The 16,139-nt window shown below is 49.4% G+C and overlaps 1 protein-coding gene across 4 annotated transcripts in view; it reads right to left on the bottom strand.

Moving 5' to 3' along the window:
- The window catches only part of CHD3 (chromodomain helicase DNA binding protein 3), a 107,482-nt gene that overhangs the window by 66,937 nt on the left and 24,406 nt on the right, over window positions 1–16,139 (bottom strand). For 3 of the 4 annotated variants that reach the window (XM_040415205.1, XM_040415206.1, XM_040415209.1), the window contains exons 3-9: window positions 14,272–14,436; window positions 14,049–14,170; window positions 13,498–13,724; window positions 13,206–13,330; window positions 3,869–4,016; window positions 3,606–3,790; window positions 378–608 (exon numbers count right to left, since the gene is read on the bottom strand). In XM_040415205.1, coding sequence (XP_040271139.1) covers window positions 378–608; window positions 3,606–3,790; window positions 3,869–4,016; window positions 13,206–13,330; window positions 13,498–13,724; window positions 14,049–14,170; window positions 14,272–14,436 — 1,203 coding nt within the window. The remainder of the gene's footprint in view (window positions 1–377; window positions 609–3,605; window positions 3,791–3,868; window positions 4,017–13,205; window positions 13,331–13,497; window positions 13,725–14,048; window positions 14,171–14,271; window positions 14,437–16,139) is intronic. The other variant, XM_040415208.1, reaches the window with a different exon arrangement.

Here is a 16,139-nt window from a genome sequence, read left to right on the forward strand (position 1 = left end):
ATGACCTACCCTCTGGATCCCTGCCGATCATCGGTTTGAGAAGGCACCGGCCGTAGCAGTAGAGTGGCAGCCTTCTCGCAGCTCTCCAAACACAGTGCCATATATTGTGGTTGTACTAGACCACGTGACCGATGAACCTGACATCAGATGGCCTAGGGAAAGCTGGAGAAGGAGGTGGCGCTAATGCGAGCACCACTGCTTTCTCAAACAGCTGATCGGCAGGGTTCCTGGGAGTTAGTCCGCACCGATCAGATACTGATGACCTAAACTGGTAGTCACCTGGCCACATAAGGATTGTAAGGGGGAGAAAGAAAGACTGGCACTCGTGATTGCTGTATACATGTCCTCAGGACCGCCTCGCCCTCCTCAGTTCTTACCGTGCATCGTGGGCAAAGCCATTCCCCATGTGGGATGTCGGGCAATGGAGGGTTGAGGCAGTGAATGTGGTAGGAGGATACACAAGCATCACAGCACAGCAGCTCTCCACCATCCTTACACACTCGACAGAACTCCATGTGGTCGTCTTCTTCTTCCCGCCTATTTCGCCTACGTTCCTCCAGCTCTTCTTCCTCCAGTTCCTTGGCTTCCCATTGGACTCCCTCTTTCTCCTGCAACCAGAACTGCACATATTAATGGCTTGCACATTACATGCTGATACGGTTTTAAATAATTTTTTATTCCCATCTCAATGGGAGACCAAGCAGCATAAGAACGGATGCGTCTTCTTCTAGGGTAGTTGCTGGAAAGGTAGTGTTATGGTGCAGCTGAAATCCCACACCCCAAATTAAAGGCCCCATACTGTCACCAACCTTTTATATAGCACAATAATAGGTTACCAGTGATGTCCATATGTAATCTGACTGTTTCAGCATAATGCAAAAAAATATGTTTGAAAACTGGACTTGAAACTGGGGGTTGCTTCTAGCCAGGCCGGAGTCAGGCACTCTGGTGCATCACACACCCCTCCTAGCTTGACTGATGCCTCAGAGTCAACGCTATGTCACTTCCCGGTCATTAGCAGTGAAGTGAATTGTATTATCACTTGAGAGTTTTACAGTGCATTGAATAAAAAAAAATCCAGTCTCCTCATCATTCTGCACTCAATATCCCATAGCGAGGACAGGAAAACAGAATTTGAAAATTTATTAAAAATGAAAAACTAAAGTATTTAGACTCTTTACTGTGACACTTGACAATTAGTTCTGGGGGCCTCCCATTTCTCTTGATCATCTTTGAGATGTTTCTACACCTTGATTGGAGTCACCTATGGTAAATTCAGTTGATTGGATTGTCTATATAAGTCCTCAGAGCGGACCATGCAGATCAGAGCGAAAAGCAAGCCATGATGAGGAAAGATCTGCATGTAAAGCTCAGACACAGGATTGTGTGGAGGCACAGATTTGCAGAAGGGGACAAAAAAATTCTACTGCGCTGAAAGTACCCAAGAGCACAGTGCCCTCCATAATTCTTATGGAAGTAAGAATTATGGAGGCCACTTATGTAAGTAATCAGTTGAAAAAGACCTTAGCGAGACCCAATGATCATTCTAGTTGAGCTCCAAAGATCTTATGTGCAGATTGGAGAACCTACCTTCCAGAAGGTCAACCATGACTGCAGCACTCCACCAATCTGAGCTTTATGACAGAGTGGCCATAAAGAAGCCTCTCCCCAGAAAAAGACACAAGAAAGTTTGGAAAAAGGAACCAAAAGGACTCTCAGACAGCGAGAAACAAGATAAGAAACCAAGATTGAACTTTTTGGCCTTAATTTTAAGCGTCATGTCTGGAGGAAAATACGCCCTGCTCATCAGCTGCCTAATACCATCCCTACAGTGAAGCATAGTGGTGACAGCATCATGCTGTGGGGGACAAGGAGACAGGTCAAGTTTAGCTGAAAGCTGAATGGATGTAGGATGTTTATTGTGGTACTTGTGGTCCACTGCGGGCATCCTACACTGTATGCATTTTTGCTGGGGATTGCTATTAGCAACAGGCCACAAGTGCAGGATTTGCTCCCCTGTATATACATGCACAACTGCATATGGGTTTGAGCACTTCCTGCCTGTTTAACACCACGCCATTTTTTTTTTCAGTTTGTTTGTATATAGAGATGCCTGGAGGTGTATAAACTCCAATTTAAATGTGCCTGCTCTCCATCCACAGGCTAAATTTAGGTGCACCTGTGAGGCCTGGGCCTTATCAGCCAGTCTTGAGTGGGACTCGCAGACTCCTCCCTCCTCCCATTGTTAGCATGGTTACATGCTGGAGGTAACGGGTGAGTTGTCTGCGAGTCGGACCTCATGCTCCTGTAATTCGCCCACTGGCCCCTGGGTATTGCCCATACGGCTCAGGTAGGCGAGTGTTAGGACCCGAGCTACTTGAGAAACCTTGGCGCGGAGCTCAGGCTCAGACATGTCCTCCTAGTAGGATATCTTGGCTAATCTCTCAATTTTAACATCAGTTTGAGAGTTTAGTAAGACCGCACAGGTCTTTGCTAATATTATTATATTGAAAGCTGAGTGGAGCAAAGTACAGAGATATTTTCAATGAAAATCTGATACAGAGAGCTCTGGACCTCAGACTGGGCAGAAGGTTCACCTTCCAACAAGACAATGACCCTAAGGGAATATATCACATGCAATAGTTGGGGGGTGATATATGTAATAACATGCCCCTGTAACAAGGTCTATATTGGCCATACAAAAATACAATTGTAGAAAAGGGTGGGAGAACATGTATATAATAGTCAAAGGAAGTTTGAGGGACACCCACGGTCACGGCATTATAAAGAAAAACATGATGGGAAGTTTGCCGGTTCTATTTTCTGTGGGATAGAGGTGGTGAGGCCAAATAATAGGGGAGAAGATTTTCTAAAAAATATGTCTAGAATAGAAACAAAATGGATTTTTAATATGAACACATTGGCACCTGGGGGTTTAAATTCTGATATAGAACTATTTGCCTTTGAATACTGCAGTAAATGTATACATATAGACAATATGCCATTATGGGTATTATAACACACAATGAGACGGGAAGTGAAGGGTCAAAGTGTGGTCATTAAGAGAGGGTGCATATATACAAGGCATCCAGCAGTACCATCGTATTCCATTTTCCTGACGAAGGACAGCGTACTCTCCGAAACGCGCTGGAAGGAAGTTTGGCACTCGTAACTATGCGTAGTTCGTATAGTGACGTCACTATCCGCTCAACGAGAGTGCGAGTTCCACAGCCGAGGCGATATCCACAGCCTAGACACCAGACTCATACACAGCTTGATCCCCTTACTGCATATAGAGGAAGAGTGCCTGACTCTTCAGGATTACAGCGACGCCCAGGTGACTCTTTCAAGCTGATATAGCGTGCGGTTTCAAACAGATTTTTCTAATCTTCTATTACCGTGCTGTATAACCGATTGGTGCCACCTGGAGCCTAAATCCTCCTGACAGGTTACCTTTAACTACAGACGTCTGAAGGGAAGCAGGGGATTTGCAGCTCTGTATCAGAAAAACAGCGCTCTGACAATAAGGAAATTATTTGGCACAGAATTTTGGACCTCAGGTGACAAGCTCCATAAATTGTACCCACCAAATATTTTTTACTTACACAATGGGGGCAGCTCCAATTGCCCTGGGGGGCTCGCTCTAATTCTGGTTCTAGGCACACCAAGTGATAAGCCCGGGGACACGTGTCACACAAGATGATCTCGCCCCCTTGCTGGCAGACCTCGCAGTAGTCCTGGTGGTCCGTTTCATAGCCCTCACCCGCAGAGATCCCTTCCTCCACGACAACTGATGTGGAAAAAGAGAAAGTGAGAAGTTTCTGAACTGAGCGACCAAGGATCTGGGGCTTTCTTACAGTTCTCTCACCTCTCCACACTTTACCTTTCTTCTTCTTTTTTCCAGCCGGTCTCCCTCTCTTTCTCTTTACTCTTCCTGAACTGTCGGAAGGGGCAGAAGAGCTGTGGACGCTGGAGTCCTCCATGTCGGACACCTCCGGGTGCTCCATCTCCTCGCTCTGCGGGAACACATGGACAGCTCTCACCGATTTACATTTGTGGCCTTTTGGTGAAGCTGATACAACAGGTTGAAGGATGAAACATCATATCAAACATATCAAAGTTCCAATAATACGGCATATTATGGGTGCATGTGGTGTTCGATTATTGGAAATTGCAAACTATTGAATCATTCGCCCTTCCTATCTATAAATATTCCAGTTCCTATCACAGAGATGTCATGGACTAACCACCAGAGTCACTAAGAAGTCAAGCGCTGGACCATCAGATGAGCTCCTGCTAATCCAATTTTGGCCTATTTTTGGATTGAGGTGCTGGATAAATGGGATTTTACAATGCTTAACGTATTTACAGTATTTTTCACCCTATAAGAAGAACTCCCCCCCAGAGTGTGTGTGTGTGTGTGTGTGGGGGGGGGTGTCAGTGCGTCTTATGGGGAAAATAATAATAATGAGTACTTCCATTATGGATGCGCTCATTAGTACAGGAGGACCGGGGAGCGGTGAATGCAGAGATCCCCGTGTGGGCTCTGTACTCACTGCTCCTTGGTCTTCCTCGGCTCTACACTTTTTTTTGCCTGCTCTGAGGTCTGATTAACATGGGGCTCTGATATGAGATCTGAATGGAGGTCTTAGAAACATTGGGGGGCTGATCTGAAGTCTGATTAATATTGGGGGTCTGATTGGGGCTCTGAACTAAAGTCTGATGAAAAATATTTTTCTTATTTTCCTCCTCTAAAACTTGCGTGTGTCTTATGGGCGGGTGCGTCTTATAGGGTGAAAAAGATGAAAAGTAATGATACCTTAGGTAGAGGGGAGGATCAAAATCAAAACCATGACCAAAACAAGCAAAAACCGTGCCCTTGAAAGGCACACGATCAAACTAGGGCTTTATCCTGTTAATGAGACCAACCCATGTTTAGTCCTATTCCGATAACCCAGGGATGCACCACACAGGGGTCTACTGCACTGGGATAGGTGAGCAGCGATCTAACCCCATATATTTTATAAAACTGCATACTTCTCTATTCTATAGGTTAAGGGGTTCTCCAGGATTTACAATAGGTCATTAATACGAGATCATCCGGGGTCCGGCTCCTGGCATTCCCGCAGATCAGCTGTATGAAGAGGCACTCGATGAGCGCTTAGGCCTCTTCCTAGGCCATGTGAGGCCAAATTCATCGGTCACGTGGTCAGAGCTGTGATACCAAGCACAGATGTTATACAATGGACAGCGCTGTGCTTGGTGAGCTGCGAGGAGGTTACAGCCCTTACAGGAGCTGCTGGGACTCAGGCTTTAAATAAAATCTGGACTACCCCTTTAATCATTGTGGGGCCCTGCTGAGACCAGAGCATGACAAATAACATTACAATATGAGGCTTGACGGGAGTCTTTCAGGTCATGTGCCCTACTTAATTTTCTACTAAAGTATGGAGTCCCAGTGGGCCTCTCCTCATCCAAACCTGACAGATATGAGAGACTGTTAACAGATCTGCATGAAATGGGCAAAATTCAACTGGCCACAGGTTTTCCAGAGATAAGCGGCGCCATATATGTCTCTGGGTTGCTTATTCATGTGATGTACTGAAATGACATGGCCATTGTATTACTGGTAGTTACAGAGCATGTACAGGGCTTTAGATTAGCCCCTCGCCAGCATCTGCATGTACTGCGGATGTCGGGTGTTTAACCTCTTAAGCACTGGGCCCATTTTTGGTTTACGTTTTCGTTTTTTTTCTTCCCACGTTCCGATAGCCATAACTTTTATAATTTTCAGTTTATACAGCCATATGAGGGCTTAATTTTTGTAGGATAAATAGTATTTTTTTAAGTGGCGCAGTGTTAACAGCCCCTTCCCTCCTCCTCATTACTATCGTCTCATTGGTGGCCAGCGGCAGTCGCGTCATAGCCTTCTCCGCTGTGACGGCTGAGGAGAACATGGTGCGATGTAAAAGTATTGATTGGGTATCGAAAGTTCGATATCCGGTGCTAACCTACCCTCACACAGCTCCATAGATATAAATGTAAAAAATAGATTTTTGTACTTACCGTAAAATCCTTTTTTCGTTGGATGCATTGGGGGACACAGCACCATGGGTATCTGCCCAGCTGCCACTAGGAGGCCAACACTAGAAAGTAAAAGTGTTGGCTCCTCCCAGATGGGCTATACCCTCTGCACAGACACTAAACTAACCAGTTGGTACTAAAGCAGTAGGAGCACCAAAATCTAGAGAGAAAAGTGAAGCCAACATGTCATAAACCAGAAAGAGGACCAATATCAAAGAGTCTCGGGAAACCCGGTAAACCTAACGAAGAGAAAAAACAACAAGGTGGGATCTGTGTCCCCCAATGCATCCAACTAGAAAAGGATTTTACGGTAAGTACAAAAATCTATTTTTCTCGTGAATGGCATTGGGGAACACAGCACCATGGGACGTCCCAAAGCAGTCCCCGAGGGTGGGAAGAAACAGCCATACGAAAAACCTAGCGCACAGCCGCTTGCAGAACCTTGCGACTCAAACTGGCATCAGCAGAGGCTAAGGAATGGATGTGGTAAAACCTGGAGAAGGTGTGAACTGAGGCCCAGGTGGCGGCCTTGCAGACCTGGGAGGCAGAGGCCAGACGCCGGACCGCCCAGGAAGCCCCGACCGCCCTAGTGGAGTGAGCGGTTAACCGGAAAGGGGGATCACGACCCTTCGCCACATAGGCTTCCTTGACAGCCCACCGAATCCAACGGTAGATGGTAGCTTTGGAGGCTTGTAAACCCTTACGTGAGCCCTCAGGGACATCAAAGAGAGAGTCAGAAAGACGGAAGGACTCCGTTACAGCCAGAGTGCCTGAACCACATCCAGACGGTGGAGAGACCGCTCTCTGGGATGAGAGTGGTTGGGACAGAATGAAGGCAGAACAATCTCCTCATTAATGTGGAAGGAGGAAACCCCATTGAGAAGAAAGGAGGGAATTGGGTGCAGGACAACCTTGTCCTGGTGAAAAACAAAAAAGGGAGACCGGCAAGAGAGCGCCGCCAGCTCAGACACTCTGCGAATGGAGGTAATCGCGACTAGAAAGGCAACCTTCAAAGGAGACGTAAGATAGGGAGATCTCCTTCATTGGCTCGAAGGGAGAGGACAGAAGGGCATCTAAGACCAGATTCAAATCCCATGGTTCCACTGGAGAACAGAATGGAGGGACATTATGAGCCACCCACACCAGGCAAAATAAGCCTTCCAAGTACGATGGTAAATCCTGTCGGAATGGGGTTTACTTGCATGAAGCATAGTTTGGATGACTGACTCGGAGAGGCTGCGGAACCTCAGGACCGCGGCTTCAACAACCACGCCGTTAAATGAAACTCGGGTGGAACAGCGGACCTTGCGAAAGGAGGTCAGGACGCAGTCCATGGAGCATCGGTGAGCAGGAAGACAAGATCTGCGTACCACACCCTGGGGGGGCCAGTCCGGAGCCACCAATATGGCCGGGACCCGAGCCAATTTGAGGCGTCTGAGTACCCGAGGAAGAAGCGGAAGTGGAGGGAAGAGATACAGGAGACTGAATTGGGACCACGGGAGCACCAAGGCGTCTACCGAAAGAGCCTCAGCCTCACCTGGCGACAAAAAGCGGAAGTTTGTGATTCAGACGGGAGGCGAAAAGATCCACGTCTGGGATTCCCCAACGCTGACAGAGCTGTATAAAAAACCCTAGATGGAGAGACCACTCGCCCAGGTCGAGACGTTGGCGACTGAGGAAGTCGGCTGCCCAATTGTCGACTCCAGGGATGTGGACAGCGGAGAGAGCGGGAACATGTCCCTCTGCCCACTGCAGGATGTGAGAGGCTTCCTTCAGGACCGCCACGCTTATGGTGCCCCCCTGGTGGTTCAAATAAGCCACCGCAGTGGAGTTGTCCGTCTGAATCCGGACAGGATGAAAGCGGAGGAGGGGAGTCCAAAAGGAGAGAGCTAGGTAAATGACCCTGAGCTTCAGGATATTGATCTGCAGGGATCTCTCCTGTATCGACCACTGACCTTGGGCTGTGAGAGACCCTAAGGCAGCCTACCAGGTTGGCATCGGTGGAGATCACCTGCCAACGGGGGGGGAAGGATCTCCCGAGGGAGACGGTTCAGGCATTCAGCCACCAACGTAAGTCCCGGCGGACCTGAGGGCAAAGGCGAATCGAAAGGTCGAGGCCGGGCGGATACTTGTTCTACGGGGAAAGAATAGAGAACCAAAGGGACCAGGTGTGAAATTGGGCGTAAGGAATTGCCTCGAAGGCGGCAACCATCCGGCCCAGAACACGCCCTGATGGACAGAGGAGACGGCTAATGAAGGCGAGCCACCCCTGACTGGAGAGCCACTACCTTGTCCTGGGGAAGGAACACTAGTCCGAGGCGAGTGTCGAAGACCATGCCCAGAAAATCCATCCTCTTGCTGGGAACAAGGGATGACTTGGAGTGGTTCACCAGCCACCCGAACTGGGACAACACGGACAGGGTGATGTGGAGGCTGGACAGGTGGTCCTCCCAGGACGAAGCCTTCACCAGAAGACCGTCCAGGTAGGGTATTACTGGAGCTCCCCTGGCACGGAGAAGTGCGACGAGGGGATCCAACACCTTTGTAAAGACCCTCGGGGGAGACGCCAGGCCGAAGGGCAATGCCACAAATTGAAAATGTAGAGAACACCGCGAAGTGAAGGAACCTTTGATGAGACAGAGCTATGAGGACATGCAGATAAGCATCCCGGATGTCAATGGATGACAGAAACTTGCCCACCTCAAGGGAAGCAATCACCGACCTGAGGGATTCCATGCAAAAGTGACGAACTCGGACGATATAATTGAGCGCCTTCAGATCCAAAATGGGGCAAAGAGATCCGTCCTTCTTGGGAACAGTGAAGAGATTGGAGTAAAACCCCTGAAAACTTTCCGAGGTCGGGACAGGAATGTTCACTCCCTGCACGTGAAGAGAATGAATGGCCATCCTGGAGGGGGACCTGTGCGGCGACGATTGCATGCACTGGCCTGTGTGAAGGGTGGAAAGTTCTATTTTGTATCCGGAATCCGGAGGAAACTACCTCCAGAACCCAGGCGTCGTCCATGCTTGCGCTCCAGTGATCCTGAAACGAGAGCAAACAACCCCCCACTCGAGGAGACGACTCGAGTGGGAGAAAACAGTCATGGAGATGATAGCTTTGCAGACTGGGGTTTGAAAGGCTTAGGGTAGGCATGCCAGGAGTCTTTTTGTCCTGACGGGAGGAGGAGTCCCGAAAGGAGTGAAAACGCTCTGATCGTGAGGTAGGCATAGGACGGCGGGGACGGTTCTGGGGCAGGAGAGAACTTTTCCCACCCGTGGCCTCAGTAAATAATCTCCTACAAGCGCTTCCAAAAAAGCCTACCACTCAGGAAGGAGAGAGAAATGAGCGCCTTTTTGGAGGCGGCATCGGCCACCCAACCACGAAGCCAGACTGTGAGTCGAATGGCCATAGAGTTAGCGGCCGCCCTGCTAGCATGGTGTGCCGATTCCAGGGAAACATCGCAAAGATACCGGGATGCCTGGAGAAAATGAGAGGCAAGGAGATGGAGCTCCCCCTGAGTAGAATCCGGGGGTAAGGACCGAACAAGCTGTTTGGCCCAGACAACGCAGGCCTTTGCCACCCATGATGCAGCAAAGGCGGGACATATAGCAGAACCTGCTGCCACGAACGCAGACTTGGACAAGGAGTCTATCTTCTTGTCCGATGGATCAGACAAGGAAGCCGCATTGGCCAAAGGAAGGGTAGTGGCCTTAGCAAGACGGGCCACCTGTGGATCTACCTGAGGAGGCACAGACCACATAGTAATGGACTCCTCGGGAAAGGAAAAGAAGACGTCCGAACTCTTGGCAGGCTGAAGACGCCTAACTGGGTGACACCACTGCTTGGCCAGGAGTGCGTCAAGATCCACATGGTCAGGGAAAACCAAAGCGCCCCGCCTAGAATGGCGGAAAGATACGGATTCCTGAGCCGAGGACGAGGGGTCTTCCTGCACAAGGAGAGTGTCCCTAACTGCCCTGATGAGATCCTGCATGGCTGCAGACAGGGATGTACTCTGCTCTGATTCGGAATCTGAGTCAGAGGTGTCCCCCGAGGCGGTGAAAGGTGCAGCAGGGGAGGATTCATATCCAGCCTCAAACTTGTCCTGGGAGTAACCAAAGGATGCAGAGGAGGAGCGGGACATAGTTGAGACAACCCGAGGTCGTTTGCAGGACCTGGTGTCTGAACGTTGGCGTGCCCCTTCCGCGGAGGGGTCCCTGTGGGGGGCCGAGGCAGCCGCAAGTTGGCCAGGCAAGCGGTCCAGCGACTCCACCATGGATTGAGAGAGACTGGTAAGGTTCCCTATGGCTTGGGACAGGGAAGAGGCCCATTCAGGAGGGACCGACACAGAGGGGGTGGTCAGGGTGTCCTGAGAGGGCCTGGGGGGCAATGCACTGTGCACAAACAGGGTCAGGCTGATCGCATGGCAACTTCTTATTGCAACGGGTACACGCAAAGTACGTGGCGACCACGAGGGGGGGCTGGGAGTGGGAGTCTTCCCTGGAAGAGGACATGAGGGCTGAGTGGGAGCCTGAGGAAAAATAAAATAAAAGTAGCCAGCCAGAGGTTGTCCTACCGAACCCCAGGTGCTGTGTCCCCGAAGAGATCTCCACAAGTGCTGGCAAGATGGAGGCCCGAAGCAGAAGAAATGTAAACTCCGCCCCCAGGGCAAAAGCCCGCGCTTGACTGGGATAGGAGGGGAGAAGACCCCTCCCAAGAGCCGAGAGAAGCGGGGAGGGGCCAAGAAAAAAAAACAGGAAGCAAAGGGTGGACGAGAGAGGATGCGGCCTAGGCGAGGTAAAAGCCGGGGCCTCGATTAATGAAGCGGACGGAAAAGGCGCGCCATCGGCGGGTAGGAACCGCGGGAAATCTGGGTCCCTCCTGGAAATAAAAAACTGGTGGGGGGAGCTCCTGAGAGGAAGTCACACCCAGGGAGGGAAAAAACGGGGCAAAAGGAGCACCTGGGACACGAGGACAGGCCAGAGAAGATGCGGCCTAGTCCCGGCAGAAGCCGGGGACTAGAGTAGAAGGGAAGGCAGGGGGAAGGTAGGGGTGTCCAGGGAGGAGAAGGGAGCCCAAGGGAGGAAGAGAAAGGCCCCAGGCCCCCCGAAAAAAGTGAATCCCAACCCCAGACCAAAAGAGGGAACTAACCCAGGAGACCCCATGGGACAGGACGCAGGGGAGAGTACTTACCGTCCGACCTCTTCAGGCTCCGCAGGGTCACCCCTTCAGCAAGCTCACACTGAGGTGAAACTGCCATCATGCCACTGCGGATGCAGTAATGGGGGACTGGGTGATCGGCGAAGTACAATGTTACGCGCCCGCAGGGGGGCTACTAAAGTGGAGTCCACGATGAAGCCCCATCCTGCAGCAGGCAGAAGCCTGCGGAGAAAAATAACAAAAATCAATAAAAAAAAATTAAAAAAGCAGCAAGACCTGCGACACTAGACTAGAACTGGTTAGTTTAGTGTCTGTGCAGAGAGTATATCTAGGTGGAGCCAACACTTTTCCTTTCTAGTGTCGCCTCCTATTGGCAGCTGGACATATACCCATGGTGCTGTGTCCCCCATGCCATTCACTAGAAAAAAAGTTATGGGGTCAGAATATGGGGATGCAAAGAAAACATTTTTTTTTTCAAATTTTATATATTTTTTTGAAGTATTAGAACACAAGAAAAACTATATAAGTGTGGTATTCCTGTAATCATACTGACCCCAAGAATGAAGCACAGAGGTCAGTTTTACTGTAAACAGAACTGTGGAATTGCATTTTTTTTTTTGGAATTTTACCCCATTTGGATATTTTTCCCAGCTTCCCACTACAGCATAAGCAATATTAAATGCCATTAGAAAGCACATGGTGTTGTGAACGGAAAAATAAAAAAAGTTATGGCTCCGAGAAGGCAGGGAGTCAAAAATGAAAACGCAAAAACTGGAAATCAATGCATCAAGAAAGCCTTAATATTGATATCTGATTGGCGGAGGTCTGGCTCCTGGCACCCACCGATCAGCTGTTTGAACAGTCTGCTGTGCCCCGTAGAGCACAGTGGCCTCTTCCTATACCACTGACATCACATTCATTGGTCGCCTGGCTTTTGTGCGGCTAAGGCTACTTTTACACTAGCGTTTCAATTTTCCGGTATTGAGATCCGTCATACATAGTAACATAGTAACATAGTACATAAGGCCGAAAAAAGACATTTGTCCATCCAGTTCGGCCTGTTATCCTGCAAGTTGATCCAGAGGAAGGCAAAAAACCCTGTGAGGTAGAAGCCAATTTTCTCCACTTTTGGGGAATAAAAAATTCCTTCCCGACTCCAATCAGGCAATCAGAATAACTCCCTGGATCAACGACCCCTCTCTAGTAGCTATAGCCTGTAATATTATTAAGCTCCAGAAATACGTCCAGGGTCTCAATACTGGGAAAAAACGCTTCCATTTTGTCCCCATTCATTGTCATTAGGGACAAAACGTAACTGAACAGAACGGAGCGCTCCAAAAGGCATTCCGTTCCGTTTGGTTGCGTTCTTATACCAGACAGCAAACCGCAGCATGCGTCATGATCCACAATGCAAGTCAATGGGGACGGATCAGTTTTACTCTGACACATCAGAAAACGGGTCCGTCTCCCATTGACTTTCAATGGAGTTCATGACGGATCCGTCTTGGCTATGTTACAGATAACACAACCGGATCAGTTCATAACAATGCAGACGGTTGTATTATCAGTAACGGAAGCGTATTTGCTGAACTCTGCCGGATCCAGCAAAAACACTAGTGTGAAAGTGGCCTAAGTCCCATTCAAGCAAATGAGCCTAGGATGCAATACCAAGCACAGCCACTATACAACGCACAGCACTGTGCTATGTATGCCGCGAGGAAGCTGCAGAGCTCGTCCAGGCTCCGAGGCTCTTTCAAACAAATGACCGGCGGGGGTGTTGGGAGTCAGACCTCCATCAATCTGTTACTGATGACCTACCCTTTAGGATAGTTCATCAATATTGCACTCCCAGAAAACCCCTTTAAATGTGGTAGCGGTCTTTACAGTTGTCATAACTTACCGCCCTACCATACATGACAGCCCCACAACTACCTCCACCAAAATCAGCATATTTTTCACCCACCGAACTGCCAGCTTTGCGCTTCACTCCACCCAGTTTAATCTTCAGAAGGGTCATTTTCTTTTTGCCCGGCTTTTTCTTGGGCTCTGCCACCCGGGTGCTCTTGCTCTGCTTCTTATGGCCTGGACCTGAGATGGAAATAACAGTGAGCAGAGGATACTGACAGAGACTACGTGGGGGCGAGGTGACGGTGCTCTGCAGGAATGGGCAGGGGTTCATTATGCATGGATGCTGCAGAGCTCAAACAAGAGGCATTTCCTGCTTTGCCAGGGAACGGATGCTCCTCAGGGCTCACCCTTGCCCTCCTTGGTCTTGGCTCTGCGGATTGGCATTGCCTGGGGAACGCTGGCAGGGAGGGTAACCTGTTCGGCCACTGCTGCTGCAGCTGCTGCCGCCGCCGCTGCCACTGCCGCAGGTGACGACTTGAAAGGGTTGTTGGCACTGAATTCCCGCCACTTGGCACCCAGAATGGTCATCATCTTGGACATGGGGATTTTGGGGTTCTTCTTGGCAATGAGAGGCCTAAAGGTACACAGTGACAAACAGCCATGGGTCTATCCCTTTAGTTACAGGGTGACATAATGCAATGGGAATGGAAGCCGGTGACATCCAGAGATGACAGATAAACAGAAGCGAGCTGCTGCGGCAAGGCTACATGGACAGAAGCAAGAACCCGTTCAGAGCAAAGTGACAGACAGAATGGAGTCATGCAGAGGCTCCTCCCACTAGAGTCTGCCAGCCCCACCCCCTGCAGGGTGATATGGACAAAGCAGGCGTGTGACGGGGTCACATATAGATGAAAGTCCTACACCCTGCGCAGTGCAACACAGAGAGCAGTGAATGTACCTCATGAACTGGCTGAAGGCTTTGTAGTTCGTCAGTGTGTGATAATCGTTATCTGTAAAAACGTGATCGACGTCCTCCAAGCCCCAGCTGGCCAGCAGCGCCACGGAGGACTTCTGCTCCACCTGAGGGAATACAACAGCATGGACCACTATTAGGGTACAGCACAATTACAATGCAGCACCCCTTCCCCCGCCCCACCGACTGCAATGCGCTGAGGACGGACCTTCCGCTCCACCACCACCTCCTCTTCTTTCTTCCTTTTCTTGGTTTTCTTCTCTTTCTTTTCTTTGTGTTTCTTCTTCCTTTTCTTTCCTCCGGCTTCGCCATCGCTGTCCTGAGAGACATGGTCTCCCATCCCCATGTCCCAGTTAAGGTCGTCATCGCTTTCCTGGAACATCAGATAAAGGCGAAGATGATAAATAAATTTGGGGATGGGGGGGGGGGAGGAATAGTAGGGTATGACAATTCTTTATGTGACCCACCACCCTTCCCTGGATTAACCCTCTCACTGCCAAGTACATATAAGATACATTACGACTCGATTGGCAGAACTAGAATATAAGGAAATAAAGTAGCCCCTGAATCCTGACCTAGGCCTCCCGCCCAGTTAATCCAGTTCTCTCTGCTCTGCACTGATGAGGGGCAATCCCCCAAAAACAGCTGGCTTTATTATTATCCAAGTCACGTCTCAAGGCCTACTTAAAGGTTGAAAACTGACTTACAGGATAGCCACCTAGGATAGCTGCATCAGAGGCAGAGCTTGCTAAGAGCACATTTGCATACTCTCTTCCCATAATTCCAAAGGAGCATGTATGACCTATAAGACTTCTCACACCATTTAGGTGCTCTCCATAAGCAGACATAGTTTCCCCGAATCCTGACCTAGGCCTCTCACTCAGTTAAAAGGGGTTGTCCGGGTTCAGAGCTGAACCTGGACATATCCCCTTTTTCACTCGGGCAGCCCCTCTCCCTTGCCCTGTGCTGAATTGTGGTTTTCCATTAGATCCGGTGATGTACCGGGTCTCTGCTAGGCAGAAGCTTCCGCCTAGCAGTGTTGCCGTCACCAGCACTAATGGACAGGCTTTAGCGCTGCCCTAGCCTGCTAAAGCCCGCCCATTAGTGCCAGGGACATCACCGGGCTCACTGCTAGGTGAAAGCCTCCACCTAGCAGTGTAAAAATATAATCAAACAGCTCTTGCCCTGCGCCATTCAGTATCGGTGCAAAAAGGGATTTGTCTGACCCCTTTTAAGCCAGTTGTCTCGGCTCTGCACTAATGAGGGGCAATCACCCCAAAACATTATCCAGGTCATGTCTCAAGGCCTGTTTAAAAAGTTGAAAATTGACTTCTAGGGCTGTTTTACACCTGCAGACAGTCGGGTACATCATTGCTAATGGAACGTTGGTAGTAACACTCGTTAGCGATGATCTGCCTGTGTAATACAGCCCTAAAAGTGCCGCTGATTACACGATGAACAAGTTCATCGGGCAATCACAATTATTATGCATGCTAAAAAATCATTGTTTGCTGGCGGCAGAAGGTGCCGTCTAATCACGCTCTGCTGCTGGCACATGAGTCTGAATGGGGACAAGCAATGGCATTAGCAATCACTCCTCTATATACTATGGAGGAGATCGCTGCACGTAATAGCTGCAGTCTCCTCCACTGACAAGCAAGCGATTGTTGGGAAGGAAGTGTGAGCGACGGCATTAGTGATCGCTCCTTCCCATACTGTGGAGGAGACCATTGCATGCAATAGCAGTGGTCTCCTCCACTGACAAGAAGGCGATTGTGGAGAAGGAACGCTTCCTTCCCAACAATCGTCAGCCGCATCTGCTGGTCTAATACCAGCCGTAGGCCAGCTACCTTACATCTGGAGGCAGAGCTTCCTAAGAGATCATTTGCATCCCTTCTTCTAAGACTCGGGGGAACATTTATCATGCTACTTATACAATGAAATCTCACCTTTTTGAGAAATCTACCACCGTAACCAGACCAGATTCCCAGGACAGAACAAAGCTAATTTTTCTGGCCGTTTTAAAGGTTTCACTGTAATTCAGGTTTTATTTAAATCAATTATGAACATTTTCCC

The sequence above is a fragment of the Bufo bufo genome, chromosome 1 (assembly GCF_905171765.1).
Source record: "Bufo bufo chromosome 1, aBufBuf1.1, whole genome shotgun sequence".
NCBI classification, from domain to species: domain Eukaryota; kingdom Metazoa; phylum Chordata; class Amphibia; order Anura; family Bufonidae; genus Bufo; species Bufo bufo.